Source organism: Mustelus asterias, chromosome 16 (assembly GCF_964213995.1).
Source record: "Mustelus asterias chromosome 16, sMusAst1.hap1.1, whole genome shotgun sequence".
Classification (NCBI taxonomy): Eukaryota; Metazoa; Chordata; class Chondrichthyes; order Carcharhiniformes; family Triakidae; genus Mustelus; species Mustelus asterias.
This window is the reverse complement of record NC_135816.1, coordinates 88,210,081-88,228,969: the sequence shown is the minus strand read 5'-3', so window position 1 is coordinate 88,228,969 and position 18,889 is coordinate 88,210,081. Positions and strand designations below refer to the sequence as shown.

The following is an 18,889-nucleotide window of genomic DNA, read 5'->3' as shown; positions in this document are numbered from 1 at the left end:
CTCAGTTTGTAAACTCTGTCAAGCATCTGACCCCTTGACAGCCAACATACCTCTGTGTGGAACAATAAGCGTGTGCTCAGCCCCCATTTCGGAACACACACACTCAAAAAGCGTGGTGTTGAGAGCGCTGCGTTTAATGAAATTCACAACTTCCACAGTTCCTTTCAACTCCACTTCAAGATCGGATGGAATTCCTTTTCAAGCCAATGCCTCGCAACGAATGAAGCAACGATTCCATACAATGCCCTCACCAGCTGTTCCCTTAATCCTTATAACTCCACGTGTTGCCCAGTCACGTTGGCGACCCCATCGCTTTTGATTCCTCGGCATTTAACCCAGTAAAGCACTCAGTTTCCAACCACAACTATTCAATGCTTCAAAGAGTTGTGCGGCAGGCGTGTTTGTTGGGATCGTCAAACAGCGCAGCATATCGTCAAAAACTTGTGTCAAACATATCTAATGCAAACTAGCAACACTGCACAATCTGTAACGTCTGTCCTTTCCCGCAGTTGTATCAAGAAGGACTGTGCCAGGTTTAAATGAGAAATAAGGCTGTATTTCTAAACTCTCAGCTATATCACTAATTTGATGAGCCACTGTTGTCGCTAGGTGGAATGCATTTAGGTTTTTCAGCTGACCTCGCATCTAGGACCGTGTGAGTCATGTCTAATGCTGCAGGGAGAATTAATCTCGCTGAAACAGCGTGGGGCACTTTCTCTTTAGGTATGTGGTAAGCTACCACGTTCAAGACTAATTGTTCTTTGTCATTCGGTGTTCAATTTCTGCTATGAATTTGAGCTGATGATTTCAGTTATTGATGCGGCTTATGAAAAAAATCCAAAGGTTTGCTTTCTAGATGCTTAGTGGTCAGATCTCTTTGCAGTTTTGAGGGTTTTGAACAGCTGTTCGCCAGTATTTCCCTACATATAACACTTATGGCTCGGGAGGAAATTGCAGAGATATTTGAATCATCGACAGACACAGGTGATGAGCCTGAAGATTGGAGGGTAGCAAAAGTTTTACCTTTGGTTAAGAAGGGCTGCAGGGAAAAGCCTGGGAACTACAGGCGGGTGAGCCTCACATCTGTAGAGACTAAGTTGCTAGAAGGTATTCTGAGAGACAAGATCTATAGGCATTTAGAGGTGCAAGGACTGATTAGGGACAGTCAGCATGGCTTTGTGAGTGGAAAATCATGTCTCACAAATTTGGTAGAGTTTTTTGAAGGGGTAACCAAGAAGGGAGATGAGGGCGGAGCGGTTGATGTTGTCTACATGAACTCAAGCAAGGCCGTTGACAAGGTACTGCATGGCAGGTTGTTGCACAAGGTCAAATCTCACGGGATCCAGGGCTAGGTAGCCAAATTGATACAAAATTGGCTTGAGGAAGAAGACAGAGGGTGGTTGTAGAGGGTTGTTTTTCAAACTGGAGGCCTATGACCAGGAGTGCTCCTCAGGGATAGGTGCTGGGTCCACTGTTGTTTGTCATTTATATTAATGATTTGGATGAGAATTTAGGAGGCATGGTTGCTAAGTTTGCAGATGACACCAAGATTAGTGGCACAGTGGACAAGTGAAGAATATTATCTAGGATTGCAACCGGATCTTGATCAATTGGGCCAGTGGGCTGATGAATGGCAGATGGAGTTTAATTTTAATAAGTGCGAGGTGATGCGTTTTGGTCGATCGAACCAGGGCAGGACGTGCTCAGTTAATGGTAGGATGTTGGGGAAAGTTATAGAAGAAAGAGATTTAGGGGTACAGGTACATAGCTCCTTGAAAGTGGAGTCAAAGGTGGACAGGGTTGTAAAGAAGGCATTTGGTATGTTAGATTTCATTGGTCAGCACATTGAATACAGGAGTTGGGACGACTTGTTGAAGTTGTACAAGACATTGGTAAGGCCACATTTGGAATACTCTGTACAGTGCTGGTCACCCTATTATAGAAAGGCTATTATTAAACTAGAAAGAGTGCAGAAAAGATTTACGAGGATGCTACCAGAACTTGATGTTTTGAGTTACAAGGAGAGGCTGGATAGATTGTAACTTTTTCCCTGGAGCATAGGAGACTTAGGGGTGATCTTATAGCGGTCTATAAAATGATGAGGGGCATAGATCAGTTGGACAGTCAACTTATTTTCCCAAAGGTAGAGGAGTCTAACACGAGGGCATAGGTTTGAGGTGAGAGGGGAGAGTTACAAAAGTGTCCAGAGGGCATTTTTTTCACACAGACGGTGGTGAGTACAAGCTGCCAGAGGTAGTAGTAGTAGAGGCTGGTAAAATTTTGTCTTTTAAAAAACATTTAGACAGTTACATGGATATAGGCCAAATGCAGGCTATTGGGACTAACTAAATGGTTAAAGAAAGGGCGGCATGGACAAGCTGGACTGAAGGGCCTGTTTCTCTACTTTACATCTCGATGACTCTCTGGCTTTGCATCCTGATTTTGCATAATTATCAAAACCATATCTCAAGAAATTATCTTTATACTGCCTTGTTTTCGCTTTTAGTTTCTTCCTTGTAGGTTGCTCACCGGAGGCCCTGGTTCTGTACAGTGCTAACAGTAGCACTGCTCTGTCCTGTTGTGGACTCTCCAGAGCAGCTCTCTCCAGTACATTCTGATGTGGGATCTTGGTCGATTGGTACACTATCTTTGGTCGTCTCCAATGATCCACTTTCACAGTCCTCGTCTGGCTCATGAAAGAAGCTTGCCTCCAAGTGAATCTATGTCAAAAGCACGTACATACAGGGCACTTGGCTCCACGTGTATGTGCAGGGCATGCTGACCACCTCAGTGTTGCGTTTCAGAGTCGGAGACTACTATTAATTATGTTTATTTCAGCTCTCAATGTGCAGCAGTCGGCTTCTCCAGCCAGAATGTGAGACAAAATCTCTTCTACTTGAGACAAGTGCCCAATGGTCTCAGTGCTTCACTCTATACATCCCCTGTATGGTGCATAAACATAGTTTCGAATGGAGGAAAAAAATGAGGGCCGCATTTAGAGTAGTGTGTAGCTCTTGGCACCTCAGTTAAGTGATCTTTGGGGAACACCACGATCCTTTTAGCACCTGCCCACAACCCATCTGCGGCTCATGATCCCCACTTTGAAAAAGCCTGCTTCAAATTAGCTACTGCCATTATTCAACCACAAAAAATACAGGATATTAGCAAGGGTGAAATGGCAGTTAAACTACCAAGGAGTTTTGAGCCATACTTGGGCATGCACTAAAGAATGCTTCCCCATTCCAGCCACTTTGGAGGTGCTAACGCTACAATATAATGTCTTTTCCCAGTATGCATAGTCTGTCTGTACCATAAAAGGAGTTAATCAGAGATTATAAAACCCTAAAACAATTAATCCCAAAATAACAAAAGTACACAAAAAAGCAACACCAATAGTTGTAACAGGGTTCCCCCCCCTGCCCCCTCCACAATCAGTACTTATAGGGCCATACAACCAGCTGTATACCAACCACCTACTCGCCACCCTGCTGTGGTGCAACTCATATCATCTATAAAAGTGAAGGGTACCAAAAATATACTCCCGCAGTGTAAAAGCAATGATTACAGCACATAAAAAAGACCAGGTAAATACCTCTCAGCCCTCATATCATAAGACTAATTTAGCATTCTCCCAAATAGAAAGGAGACCAACAACAACCCCCAAAACAAGGAAATACCTTGGTTTGCAAACACTGAATTCTAACAATTAGAAATTATCACAGGGCCAGAAGCAGAGTGGGCAGATCCCCTTACCCACCCTGCTCCCCCAACACCACATCAAAATCAATGTTGAATGCAAATGATAGTCCACATTAAACTAAGGCCTCCCTTGCTCCACTGTCAGAGCACGCCAGTGGATGAATATCAGAGAGAAAAAAAGGGCAATCCTAATTTTCAGGGTAGTAGGCAACAAATGTCTCTGTGTTCATGTATCAAATAATACATATATTGTTCCTTTGTTTAAGAAGGGTAGCAAGAATAATCCAGGTAATTACAGGACAGTGAGCCTTACATCAGTGGTAGGGAAATTATTGGAGAGGATTCTTCGAGACAGGATTTATTCCCACTTGGAAATAAGTGGACCTATTAGTGAGAGGTAACATGGTTTTGTGAAGGGGAGGTCGTGTCTCACGAACTTGATCCGAGTTTTTCGAGGAAGTGACGAAGATGATTGATGAGGGTAGGGCAGTGGATGTTGTCTACATGGACTTCAGTAAGGCATTTGACAAGGTCCCTCATGCAGCGTGGTACAGAAGGTGAAGTCGCATGGGATCAGAGGTGAGCAGGCAAGGTGGATACAAAACTGGCTCGGTCAAAGAAGACAGAGGGTAGCAGTGGAAGGGTGCATTTCTGAATGGAGGGCTGTAACAAGTGGCGTTCCTCAGGGATCAGTGCTACGAACTTTGCTGTTTGTAATATATATATGTAATTGGTTTAATTAGTAAGTTTGTGGATGACACAAAGGTTGGTGGATTTGCGGATAGCGATGAGGACCATCAGAGGGTACAGCAGGATATAGACCGGTTGGAGACTTGGGTGGAGAGACGGCAGATGGAGTTTAACCCGGGCAAATGTGAGGTAATGCATTTTGGAAGGTCTAATACAGATAGGAAATATATAGTAAATGTCAGAACCCTTAAAAGTATTGATAGGCAAAGGGATCTGGGTGTACAGGTACACAGGTCACTGAAAGTGGCAATGCAGGTGGAGAAGAAAGCCAAGAAGGCATATGTCATGCTTCCCTTCATCGGCCGGGGCATTGAGTTTAAAAATTGGCAAGTCATATTGCAGCTTTATAGAACCTTAGTTAGGCCGCACTTGGAATAGAGTGTTCAATTCTGGTCGCCACACTACCAGAAAGATGTGGAGGCTTTGGAGAGGATACAGAAAAGATTTACCAGGATGTTGCCTGGTATGGAAGGCATTAGCTATGAGGAAAGGTTGGAGAAACTTGGTTTGTTCTCACTGGAACGATGGAGGATGAGGGGTGACCTGATAGAAGTTTACAAGATTATGAGAGGCATGGACACAGTGGATAGTCAGAAGCTTTTTCCCAGGGTGGAAGAGTCAATTACTAGGGGGACAGGTTCAAGGTGCGAGGGGCAAGGTTTAAAGGAGATGTACGAGGCAGATGTTTTACACAGAGGTGGTGAGTGCCTGGAACTCGCTGCCGGGGGAGGTAGTGGGAGCGGATACGGTAGTGGCTTTTAAGGGGCATTTTGACAAATACATGAATAGGATGAGAATAGAGGGATATGGTCCCCGGAAGAGTAGGGGGTTTTAGTTAAGTCGGGCAGCATGGTCGGTGCAGGCTTGGAGGGCCGAAGAGGCTGTTCCTGCACTGTAGTTTTCTTTGTTCATACACCTTTGTCAGGATAAAACTCAATAACAAAAAATCAGTGGTATAATGAAAAGGGACAAAGTTTAGGATTAATGACTAACTGCAGGATAATACAACTATCAATGGAGCTTGGAAAGGCTGAAGGTGTGACAGGATCATGGAGCAATATCCAGGATCCATCCAGAATTTCAGCGAAGCCTTCGGACCGCTACCATGTCATCGTCCTGAAGCTCTGGCAAAAAGAAACTTCGGCCCCAAGCGGGTGGCGAAGACTCGTCATGTCCAGTCACCTCCGGCAGACTGGTAGGTAGGACAGCTGAGGAACAATGGAGGATTTTTAAGGAGATCTTTTTCAGTACTCAGCAGAAATATGTTCCGGTGATAAAGAAGGACTGTAAGAAAAGGGATAGCCAGCCGTGGATGACGAAGGAAATAAAGGAGAGTATTAAATTAAAGACCGATGCGTACAGAGTGGCCAAAAATAGTGGAGACTTAGAAAATTGGGAAAGCTTTAAAAAACAGCAAAGAATGAATAAGAAAGCGATAAAGAAAGGAAAGATAGATTATGAAACTAAATCTGCTCTAAAAATAAAAAATAATAGTAAAAGTTTTTACAAATATATAAAAAGGAATAGAGTGGCTAGAGTGAATGTTGGACCCTTGGAGGACGAGAGGGGGGATTTAATAGTGGGAAATGAGGAAATGGCTGAGACTTTAAATAGGTTTTTGTGTCGGTCTGCACGGTGGAAGACACAAATAGTTTACTGAATATTAACGATCGAGTGTTGGTAGGAGGAGAGGTACTCAACACAATTATTGTTACTGGAGAGGCAGTGCTTGGTAGACTAACGGGACTGAAGGTGGACAAGTCCCCGGGCCCGGATGGAATGCATCCCAGGGTACTGAAAGAAATGTCAGAGATAATTGCGGATGCGTTAGTGGTTATTTATCAAAATTCACTGGACTCTGGAGTAGTGCCGGGTGATTGGAAAACAGCTAGTTACGCTGCTGTTTAAAAAAGGAAGTAGACAAAAGGCGGGTAACTACAGGCCAGTTAACTTAACGTCTGTAGTTGGGAAAATGCTGGAATCCATCATTAAAGAAGAAATAGCAGACTATCTGGATAAGAATGGTTCGATCAAGCAGACGCAGCATGGATTCATGAGAGGAAAGTCGTGTTTGACGAACTTACTGGATTTTTATGAAGATGTGACTAGTGCGGTTGACGGAGGGGAACCGGTGGATGCGGTGTTTTTGGATTTCCAAAAAGCATTCGAAAAGGTGCCTCACAAAAGGTTGCTGCGGAAGATTGGGGCACACGGAGTTGGGGGTAGGGTGTTAGCGTGGATTGGGGATTGGCTATCCAACAGGAAGCAGAGAGTTGGAATAAATAGGTGCTTTTCTGGTTGGCAGGTGGTGACTAGTGGCGTGCGCAGGGATCGGTACTGGGGCCTCAACTGTTTACTATTTACATAGGTGATCTGGAGGAGGGGACTGAGTGTAGGGTAACAAAGTTTGCTGACGACACGAAGATAAGTGGGAAAGTGAATTGCATGGAGGAAGCGGAAGGTCTGCAGAGAGATTTGGACAGGCTGAGTGAGTGGGCGAGGATCTGGCAGATGGAGTATAACGTTGGCAAATGAGAGGTTATTCACTTTGGAAGAAATAATAGCAAATTGGATTATTATTTAAATGGAAAAAAATTACAACATGCTACTGTGCAAAGGGACCTGGGAGTCCTTGTGCAGGAGTCACAAAAACTCAGTCTGCAGGTACAACAGGTGATCAAGAAGGCAAATGGGATGTTGGCATTTATCGCGAGGGGGAACGAATATAAAAGCAGAGATGTCCTGCTGCATCTCTACAAGGCATTGGTGAGGCCGCAGCTGGAATACTGTGTGCAGTTTTGGTCCCCTTATTTGCGAAAGGATATATTGGCCTTGGAGGGAGTGCAGAGCAGGTTCACCAGGTTGATACCGGAGACGAGGGGTGTAGATTATGAGGAGAGATTGAGCAGATTAGGTTTGTACTCGTTGGAGTTTAGAAGACTGAGGGGTGATCTTATAGGGACCGATAAGATAATGAAGGGGCTGGATAGGGTAGAAGTGGAGAGATTCTTTCCACTTAGAAAGGAAACCAGAACTAGGGGGCACAGCCTCAAAATAAAGGGGGGTCAGTTTAGGACAGAGTTGAGGAGGAACTTCTTCTCTCAGAGGGTGGTGAATCTCTGGAATTCTCTGCCCACTGAAGTGGTGGAGGCTACCTCGTTGAATATGTTTAAGTCACGGATAGATGGATTTCTGATCGGTAGGGGAATTAGGGGTTATACGGAGCAGGCGGGTAAGTGGAACTGATTCACTTCAGATCAGCCACGATCTTATTGAATGGCGGGGCAGGCTCAAGGGGCGAGATGGCCGACTCCTGCTCCTATTTCTTATGTTCTTATGTTCCTCTCCGTGGCACAGTGGTTAGCACTGCTGCCTCACAGCACCACGGTTCCGAGTTCAATTCCAATTTTGGTTGACTGTATGTGGTGAGTTAGCCATGATCAATGAACAGGGTTACAGGGATAGGGTGGGGGAGTGGGCCTTGACAGAGCACTTTTTGAGAGAGTCAGTGCAGACTCAATGGGCCAAATGGCCCCCTTCTGCACTGTCGAGATTCTGTTGAATTGATAGAGGATAAGACAACATGAGAACAGAGGTCAGAGTCTTCGACTGACCCCCGGCATCAGAAATCAAATAGCAAGTGCTCGATCAACCTCAAAAGGCCCAGTCTCAATTCGAGATAATGAAAGCCTGACAGACAGTGCTCAAATTCAACTAGGAATTCACCCAGAGCTCCAGTCTGGAGACTCGGAACACGGATACTCCTTCTCCAGCCCCAAATCTCCGAATCAACCAGGATGTTGACATACCTTGCAGCAGGATTGACAAGGACTGATCGTGAGCTCCTACTAACAAAACTGCCCCATCGACTGACAGGATTCTCTTCTCTGCTTTATCCATTCTTGTTCGGATAGATAAGTCCCCTGGGTCGGATGGGATTTATCCTAGGATTCTCTGGGAGGCGAGAGAGGAGATTGCAGAGCCTTTGATCTTTGTGTCGTCATTGTCTACAGGAACAGTGCCAGAAGACGGGAGGATAGCAAATGTTGTCCCTTTGTTCAAGAAGGGGAGTAGGGACAACCCTGGTAATTATAGACCGGTGAGCCTTACTTCTGTTGTGGGCAAAGTATTGGAAAGGATTATAAGAGATAGGATTTATAATCACCTAGAAAGGAATAATTTGATTATGGATAGTCAGCACGGTTTTGTGAAGGGTAGGACATGCCTCACAAACCTTATTGCGTTCTTTGAGAAGGTGACCAAAGAGGTGGATGAGGGTAAAGCGGTTGATGTGGTGTATATGGATTTCAGCAAAGCGTTTGATAAGGTTCCCCATGGTAAGCTTTTGCAGAAAATACGGACACATGGGATTGAGGGCGATTTAGTGGTTTGGATCAGGAATTGGCTAGCTGTAAGAAAACAGAGGGTGGTGGTTGATGGGAAATATTCATCCTGGAGCTCAGTTACGAGTGGTGTACGCAAGGATCTGTTTTGGGACCACCGCCGTTTGTCATTTTTATTGATGACCTGGATGAGAGCGTGGAAGAACAAAGAACAAAGAACAGTACAGCACAGGAAACAGGCGCTTCGGCCCTCCAAGCCTGTGCCGCTCCTTGGTCCAACTAGACCAATCGTTTGTATCCCTCCATTCCCAGGCTGCTCATGTGACTATCCAGGTAAGTCTTAAACGATGTCAGCGTGCCTGCCTCCACCACCCTACTTGGCAGCGCATTCCAGGCCCCCACCACCCTCTGTGTAAAAAACGTCCCTCTGATATCTGAGTTATACTTCGCCCCTCTCAGCTTGAGCCCGTGACCCCTCGTGATCGTCACCTCCGACCTGGGAAAAAGCTTCCCACTGTTCACTCTATCTATACCCTTCATAATCTTGTACACCTCTATTAGATCTCCCCTCATTCTCCGTCTTTCCAAGGAGAACAACCCCAGTCTACCCAATCTCTCCTCATAGCTAAGACCCTCCATACCAGGCAACATCCTGGTAAACCTTCTCTGCACTCTCTCTAACGCTTCCACATCCTTCTGGTAGTGCGGCGACCAGAACTGGACACAGTACTCCAAATGTGACCGAACCAGCGTTCTATACAGCTGCATCATCAGACTCCAGCTTTTATACTCTATACCCCGTCCTATAAAGGCAAGCATACCATATGCCTTCTTCACCACCTTCTCCACCTGTGTTGCCACCTTCAAGGATTTGTGGACTTGCACACCTAGGTCCCTCTGTGTTTCTATGCTCCTGATGACTCTGCCATTTATTGTAGAACTCCTCCACACATTATTTCTTCCAAAATGCATCACTTCGCATTTATCCGGATTAAACTCCATCTGCCACCTCTCCGCCCAATTTTCCAGCCTATCTATATCCTGCTGTATTGCCCGACAATGCTCTTCGCTATCCGCAAGTCCAGCCATCTTCGTGTCATCCGCAAACTTGCTGATTACACCAGTTACACCTTCTTCCAAATCATTTATATATATCACAAATAGCAGAGGTCCCAGTACAGAGCCCTGCGGAACACCACTGGTCACAGACCTCCAGCCGGAAAAAGACCCTTCGACCACTACCCTCTGTCTCCTATGGCCAAGCCAGTTCTCCACCCATCTAGCCACTTCTCCTTGTATCCCATGAGCCTTAACCTTCTTAACCAACCTGCCATGTGGGACTTTGTCAAATGCCTTACTGAAATCCATATAGATGACATCAACCGTTTTTGTCACTTCCTCAAAAAACTCCACCAAATTTGTAAGGCACGACCTCCCTCTTACAAAACCATGCTGTCTGTCACTAATGAGATTGTTCCATTCTAAATGCACATACATCCTGTCTCTAAGAATCCTCTCCAACAATTCCCTACCACGGACGTCAAGCTCACCGGCCTATAATTTCCTGGGTTATCCCTGCTACCCTTCTTAAACAACGGGACCACATTCGCTATCCTCCAATCCTCAGGGACCTCACCCGTGTCCAAAGAAGGGACAAAGATTTCCGTCAGAGGCACAGCAATTTCATCTCTCGTCTTCCTGAGCAGTCGAGGATAGATGCCATCAGGCCCTGGGGCTTTGTCAGTTTTAATGTTCCCTAAAAAACCTAACACTTCCTCTCTTGTAATGGAGATTTTCTCTAACGGGTCAACACCTCCCTCCAAGACACTCCCGGTTAACACGCCCCTCTCCTTCGTGAATACCGATGCAAAGTATTCATTTAGGATCTCCCCTATTCCCTTGGGTTCTAAGCATAATTCCCCTCCTTTGTCCCTGAGAGGTCCGATTTTCTCCCTGACAACTCTTTTGTTCCTAATGTATGAATAGAATGCCTTAGGATTCTCCTTAATCCTGCCTGCCAAGAACATCTCGTGACCTCTTTTTGCCCTTCTAACTCCCCGTTTGAGTTCTTTCCTACTCTCTCTGTATTCCTCCAGAGCTCCATCTGTTTTCAGTTGCCTGGACTTAACGTACGTCTCCCTTTTCATTTTAATCAGATCCTCAATTTCCCTGGTTATCCACGGCTCTCGAAACCTACCTTTCCTATCTTTCGTTTTTACAGGCACATGCCTATCCTGCAGCCTTATCAATAGTTCCTTAAAAGACTCCCACATGCCAGATGCGGACTTACCCTCGAACATCCTCTCCCAATCAACATCCACCAATTCCTGCCTAATCCCCAATTTAGCACCCTGCCCGTAGGACAGCACTCATCCTTGTCCATTACTATCCTAAAGTTAACAGAGTTGTGGTCACTATTTGCCACATGTTCCCCTACCGAAACTTTGACGACCTGACCGGGCTCATTTCCCAGAACTAGGTCCAGTGTAGCCCCCTCTGTAGTCGGGCTATCTACATACTGTTCCAAAGAACCTTCCAGTACGCATTTTACAAATTCCTCCCCGTCCGGACCCCCAGCTCTAAGCACTTTCCAGTCTGTGCCAGGGAAATTAAAGTCCCCCACTACAACAACCCTATTTTTTCTGCACCTATCCAGAATCTCCTGACATATCCTTTCCTCCACTTCCCGTGGGCTGTTGGGTGGTCTGTAGTACACCCCCAGCATAGTGACTGCACCCTTCCTGTTTCTGAGTTCCACCCACAGCGACTCAGTACATGACCCCTCTAAGTTGTCTACCCTCTGCACCGCGGTAATATGCTCCTTAACTAATATCGCTACTCCCCCACCTTTTTTAGCCCCTCCTCTGTCTCGCCTAAAACACTTATACCCCGGAATATTCAGCTGCCAGTCCTGTCCTTCTTTTGCGAATGACACTAAAGTCGGTGGAGTTGTAAACAGTGCGGAGGGAAGTGGCAGGTTACAGAGGGACATAGATAAGCTGCCGAGCTGGGCTGAGAGGTGGCAAATGGAGTTTAATGCGGAAAAGTGTGAGGTGAGTCACTTTGGAAGGAGTAACAGGAATACAGAGTACTGAGCTAATGGTAAGATACTTGGTAGTGTGGATGAACAGAGGGATCTGGGTGTCCATGTGCATAGATCCCTGAAAGTTGGCACCCAGGTTGATAGGGTTGTTAAGGCGGCATACGGTGTGTTAGCTTTTATTGGTAGAGGGATTGAGTTTCAGAGCCAGGAGGTCATGCTGCAACTGTACAAATCTCTGGTGCGGCTGCATTTGGAGTATTGCGTACAGTTCTGGTCGCCGCATTATAGGAAAGATGAGGAAGTGTTGGAAAGAGTGCAGAGGAGATTTACCAGGATGTTGCCTGGTATGGTGGGAAAATCGTATGAGGAAAGGCTGAGGGGCTTTTCGTTAGAGAGAAGGTTAAGAGGTGACTTAATAGAGGCATACAAGATGATCAGAGGATTAGATAGGGTGGATAGTGAGAGCCTTTTTCCTCGGATGGTGATGGCTAGCACGAGGGGACATAGCTTTAAATTGAGGGGTGAGAGATATAGGACAGATGTTAGAGGTAGGTTCTTTACTCCGAGAGTAATAAGGGCGTGGAATGCCCTGCCTGCAGCAGTAGTGGACTCGTCAACATTAAGAGCATTCAAATGGTTATTGGATAAACATATGGATGATATTGGAATAGTGTAGATTAGAGGGGCTTTAGATTGGTACCACTGGTCGGCGCAACATCGAGGGCCGAAGTGCCTGCACTGCGCTGTAATGTTCTATGATATCTGGCACCTTATCAATGTGAGCACCAATAATCTATGCTGGGATGTCAAGACCATTGTCCACAACTTCATTCACAATGGCAGCCATCATTTTGATGCCGACAGCACGGCCAAAGCAAAGGCCCACTCACGTATGAAACAGCCACTGCAAACTGGGCCCCATGTCGACTATCTCTGACCGCCACAATCAAACAATTTTCTTTACTTAAACCCGGCTCCCCGTCAAATAATTCCGGGTTGTAAAAAAAAGGTTAAAAGATGAGTTGCTCCAGAACTCACAAAAATACAGCCACTCATGCTGACATCATGTGATGCCCCAGATTTTAATAAAAACCTCACACAGTTTGTTACTTACCCCAATTCCTGTATTCTACAGATCGGATTGCACAAAACTGCTAACAGTTGCTTCACTCCTGAATCGTGCAGGTCATTCATCCCTAATCTGAACATAAACAGATTGAGACACAAATTGAATAAATCAGTGGCCAAAATCTCTCTCTCTCTCGGTGGTTATCAAATGCATTGAAAAGATGTTAAAAAATTAATGATCAGGTTTTTCTGTCATTGACAATCTCACTGTGTTCGACTCCCAATATATTCAGAGACTGACAGAAAATTTTGCCTTTTTTAAGTATAATATGGTCTGAGTGAACCTTTTAAGAGTTTCTTAATCCAGTTTAGTGTGTTGAGAGTCAAAGCCAGCCTTGAATGGGAAGTTAACGTCAGAGGAACTTTGTCTCATTCCTGCCTTTCCATAAATCTCAGGTTTTAGAACCATAGAAAATTACAGCTCAGAACAGGCCTTTTGGCCCTTCTTGTCTGTGCCGAATCATTTTTTTGCCTAGTCCCACTGACCTGCAATAGAACCATAGAAAATTACAATTTTATTGAATGTACAGTAATATTCCCAATTGTTTACAGGATTCATTTCAGATTCTCCACAATCACTAATCCAATTACTGAATCTGCTTCTCTCGGATTTACTTTTACCCAGCAAAATAATTCAATCCATGACTTTTCCACAATTGTCTAAAAAGTTAAAGACAAAAAAATTGTTACCTCAACACAACACATTTGTGCAGTACAGGTTCTAGCCGTTGAAGTCCTTCACACTGAATGTAACAGTTCTGTAGATCAAGGTGCTTTATTGTATCACAGAGTCTAATAACATGAGACAGAACTGTGCAGTCAATCGGGGTCAGTCGCAGTTCACCAAATGCAAGTGTTTCCACAGATCCCACTGTGGCCTGAGCCAGTGCTTTATTCTGAGACTCAAACAGGTAGTGGAATGTGTTCAGGAGGTTCTTTTTATCAGCTTCACTCTCTGTGTTTCCAATCTGTCCTTCAACCTGCTCCTTCACCCAGTCAATCACTCGGCAGGTTGTCTGATGCGAAAATCGACCCAGAAAGTCCTCCAGGGGCCGAGCTGCGTGTGGCGAGGAGAGACCAGCAACAAAACGGAGAAATATCTCAAATCGCCCATCTTCCTCATTGTGGTATTCACTGAGGAGTTTCAGGATGTCCCCAGGATCTTTCGTCAGAAATTGTGCGAGTGCAGCTACAAACTCTTGGATGGTGAGATGTTGGAATGTGTAAACCACACTCTGCACAGAATCATCTCTCTCCAAAAGTTCCATCAGGAACCCAGACAGGAACTGGGTAGGTTGCAGATGGTATTTGATCAAATCTCCATTGCTAAACACAACCTTCTTCTTGGAGACTCCTGTGAAGGCCATCTCACCAAGCTTCAGCAACACATCACGGGGGCTTTCAATCCCTGGGCTATGGTTTTTCAGAATGTTGTAAATATGGTAAGAATATAGTTGGGTGATGGTCTTGGGAACTTTCTCCTCTTTCCTGTCTCTTTGTGTAAAGAAGGGACCCAGTGACAGACCGAGGATCCAACAGCAAGAAGGGTTATAGCACATGGTGTAAAGAATCTCATTCTCATCCACATGTTTGAGCACAGCTGCTGCCACTGCCTGATCTTCAAAAAACTTGTTGAAATATTCCTTTCGGTCATCACCAACAAATCCCAGGATTTCAGCCCAGACACTGATCTCAGCCTTTTCCAATAAATGTAATGCAGTGGGACGGCTGGTCACGAGCACTGAACACCCTGGGAGCAGCTTGTGCTGTATTAAACTGTATACAATGTCAGACACTTCACACCAGCATTCAGGATCTGTGCACATGAACTGAGGTTCTGTATTTCTCCGATTGTCAGCAAAATCAATACTGTCCTTGAATTCATCCAAACCATCAAATATAAACAGTAATCCCTCTGGGTTCTTCCAAAGCTCTCCCAGAACATTCCCAAAGTAAGAATATTGATCGAGTATCAGATTCCTCAGGTTTATTCTAGTATTAATAGTGTTCAAATCCCGGAATTTGAAACTAAAAACAAATTGAAAGTGTGGGTATATTTTTCCAGTGGCCCAGTCATAAACAATCTTTTGTACCATTGTTGTTTTGCCAATTCCGGGGACTCCACTCACTGTTGCAGAACTTCCGGAATTGGATCGCCAGAATAAACTCTTTACTTTCTGGATCAAAAAGCCTGTCCAGGAAAAGCTGCTCTGGAACAATTGATCCGAACGGATTCTTTCCAGTTCACTCCGGAGATGTTTCTTTCTCCACTCTTCATGGTCTCGGCCTCTTGCCAGCAGTTCATGTTCTACAAGTGTCCGATCTCGAACAGTAGAAATGATCGTTAGCTCAGCGTATCGATGAACCAGAGGGAAATTCTTCACCTTCTCCTTTATTAGGATAGTGTTCATTCTCAGTGTTTCCGTTCGTTCCCGGAGTACCGCCTTGTGTATCTGTTGAACATCTTCAATTCAAACAGATAGAAAGTGGTTTTGAATGTCAGTTGTACTGGAATAAATAGAACCTCTAAATCCTGTCTCAATATATGTTGTCAAATAGATTTCACAGCTTCAAGAGAGGCTCACGTAGAAGTTAAGCCTCAGTTAATGGAACTGTCACTCGAAAATGAACAATGGATGAGAAAAAATGCAAATTTTCACTTGATTCTAGTATTTACTGAACGTAGAACTTTCTACAAAAGTGATAAATTCTCTGTAATTTTAAACACAAACAATTGGGCCTTATTCGCTGCATATCTCATCGCAAATTTTCATCACGATTCTGGCTGTGTGGAATTGATCTAGTTTATTTCCCAGGATTCGATCCAACATTAATTGGCAGGGAACATACTGATCATGAAAATGCACCTGAAGACGCATCAAAAATTCTGACTCTTCTCTGTTTGAACTGTAATAGGTGCTGTGTCTAGATCTCTTGGTTGCAATTCTGAAGTGCTAGATTGTATAAATGCAGAAATTAGACAGAGTAGTATCAATGGGGGAACTTTAATTTTAATATAGTTTGGAGAGGCAGGCAAGCAGCTGTCAGAATGGAAGTGAATTTCTGGAGTGTGAGACATTTTCCCACAGTACTAGGTCCTGGATGCAACAAGGGGACAAGCAATATTGGATTTTTTAATGAGTAACGTGCCTGATTCAGTTGGTAACCCAATTGTGCGGGAAATAGTATCATACATGATGAAGTTCAATGTAGCATTTGAAAGCGAAAGGCATGAATCAGCTGCTAGCATTTTAGATTTTGGTGTTGCTGACTTTAATGAGACGAAACGGAAACTGTCCACGGTAAACGAAAATCAGTGAATGAGCAAAACAACTGAAGTGGAAGATGTTTAAAGAAACATTTAATGCAATACAGAACCAGTTTATACTTCTGAAAAGGAAAAGCTCTGCCTCACAAAAAAAAGCCCTGGACAACTAAAGAGATAATGACAGCATTAAACTACAAAAGGGCTACAAAAAAGTAAAAAACAGCACAGATCCTACCAAAAGGGAAAGATACAAAGACCAACAAATGGCCACAAAGCGGCTCATAAGAGTTTGTGAATGGATTTATGAAGGGAGTCTTGCAAGGGACATCATGATCAATGAGAATAAATTTTATAGTTACCCGAAGGGAAAGCAGGTGGTCAAGAGCAACGTTGGCCCACTAAAAAGACTGAAAGTGGGATATCATTATTGAATATGGGAAAATGGTGACATGTTAAATGAATACTTTGCCTCAGTATTAACAGCAGAAAAGGGGGATAGTTTGCCGCAAGTCCCAAGGAAATTAACAGTGGATTGGGGACAGGGAATAAATACAATTCACGCAAGCTAATCACCGATAATGAGGAAATTAATTGAACTAAAGTGCGACAAATCTCCAGGACCTGACAGCTTCAATCTGAGGGAGTTAAAGGACGTAGGAGAGCACACTGGGGGCGATTCTCCCAGCCTGCTGGCAGCAGGCCGGGAGACTCAAGCAGAGGGCGTGTAGCGAGCTTCCCGCTGGATGCCACGGCCTCCGCGCGCGTCTCCGGTCGTCGGACTTCCTGTCTCGTCAGTTCCGCGTCAGAAATGGGCACGGAGCTGTATAATTTATTCAAATCGGGGTATGTTTGTAATTCGCGGGCCTGAGACTAAAGTCTCTGGGCCCCCGAGCGTCATCACTCCCTCCACCTTCCCGCCACCAGGAGTGTTTCACTCCAGCGGGGTTGACAGTCCCTCCTTACTTGCGGGGAGCTGGCGGCCCGACATCACTGGAGTGAAGGGGGGCCATGCACGCCCCCAAGGGGGTAGAGATAAGGAGGCGGAGGGGGGAGAGATAGCCGCCGTGCACTTGTCAGCACGAGCCTGACCCCTGGCAATGCCCAGGAGGCACCTTGGTACTGTCTACCGGGCATCAGGCAGTGCCAAATGGGCGAGGCCTATGGGGACACGGCCTCTGAGGGCTGAGGGGAAAATCATGGGGGGGGAATCTCGCTGCCACTCTGCACTGGGATCAGTGACAGAGGAAGGGAGGGAGGGCGGCCATCAGGTGGTGGTTGGGGGAGTCGGGAGATCAGGACTGCCGGGCAGGAGGGGGCGGGACTGCCTGGACACACCTGGGGGCCAGCGATCGGTTCGTGTGTGTGTGGGTGGGTGGGTGGGGGGGGGGTGTCAGTGAGCAATCGAGCTGGCCAGCAAGTGGGAGGCCGGTGGTGCAGGGCTACCGCGCATGCGCCGATCTCAGCGTTGACATTTCAGCGCATGCGCAGTGGCCCGCTCAGCACTATGCTGCCGGCCTCTCTGGTGGAAATAGGACCCCTCCCAAAGATTTTTAATAAGATTCAAACTAATGCATTCTGCAGTGGACCGAGTGTGGGAGATTCATTTTGAAAATCCCGCTGAAAAAGACAGCAGGATTTACTCCAGTTTTTGCACGAATTCGACAATCCCAGTCAGTTTATGTCCTAAGGAGCTCCCTAGTTTCAGGAATCGTCCTCTTGGACTGAACAATTGCTCATGTAACTCCATTTTATAAGGCGGCAGAAAGAGAATACCCAGGAATTGCAGACCTATTCGCCCAACCATGGTTTTGTGTAGCTGACTGTGGTGAGGAAATTGTTGGATGTCTATAATGAACAATAAGGGAACTGAACATCTCAAAAAGTTTCAGTTAATCAGAAAGAGCCAACATGATCCATCACAGGTAGATCATGCCTGACAAACCTCACTGACTTTATTTGAATAGGTGACGAAGGAGTGGACAGGGCAATGTCTATGGATATTGTTTGTATGGACTGACAAAAGGCCTTTGATAAAGTCCCACATGAGAGACTGCTAAGTAAGGTAGAAACTCATGGAATTGAGGGCAAATTACTAATACTGGGGAATTGGTTGAGTGGCAGGGAACAGAAAGTAGAGATAATGGGTAGGTACTCAAATTGGCTGGATGGGACTAGTGGTGTTTCACAAGGCTCTGTTTTGGGGGCTCAATTGTTCACATGATTTATTACGACTTGGATAATGGTATAGCAAGTCATATCTAAATGTTCTGATGACACAATATAGGCAGCATTATGAACAGTGTGGATGATAACATAAAATTACAAAGCAATATTGATAGACGAGGTGAATGGACAAAACTGTGGCAGATGGATTACAACCTAAGCAAGTGTGAGGTTATTCAGTCTGCACCAAAGAGATAGATCAGAGTACTTTCTCGATGGAAAGGTGAACACAGCAGATGTGTTCACCTTACCATCGAGATTTGGGGGCTCAGGTCCATTGAGCTTTAAAATGCCAACACCAGGTGCAGAAAATAATTAAGAAAGCTAATGGAAGGCTGGCCTTTATATCTGGAGGACTGGAGTATGAGGACGCAAAGTTAGATTCCACTTGGAATACTCTGAGCAAATTTGGGCACCATACATTAGGAAGGATGG

General features: G+C 45.2%; 1 protein-coding gene across 13 annotated transcripts in view; it reads right to left on the bottom strand.

Annotated features, from left to right (window-relative positions):
• LOC144505278 (NACHT, LRR and PYD domains-containing protein 3-like) overlaps nucleotides 1–18,889 on the bottom strand; it is a 108,181-nt gene that overhangs the window by 30,154 nt on the left and 59,138 nt on the right. For all 13 annotated transcript variants that reach the window (XM_078231339.1, XM_078231345.1, XM_078231348.1 and 10 more), the window contains 2 exons: nucleotides 13,654–15,427; nucleotides 12,950–13,036 (listed from right to left, as the gene is read on the bottom strand). In XM_078231339.1, coding sequence (XP_078087465.1) covers nucleotides 12,950–13,036; nucleotides 13,654–15,427 — 1,861 coding nt within the window. The remainder of the gene's footprint in view (nucleotides 1–12,949; nucleotides 13,037–13,653; nucleotides 15,428–18,889) is intronic.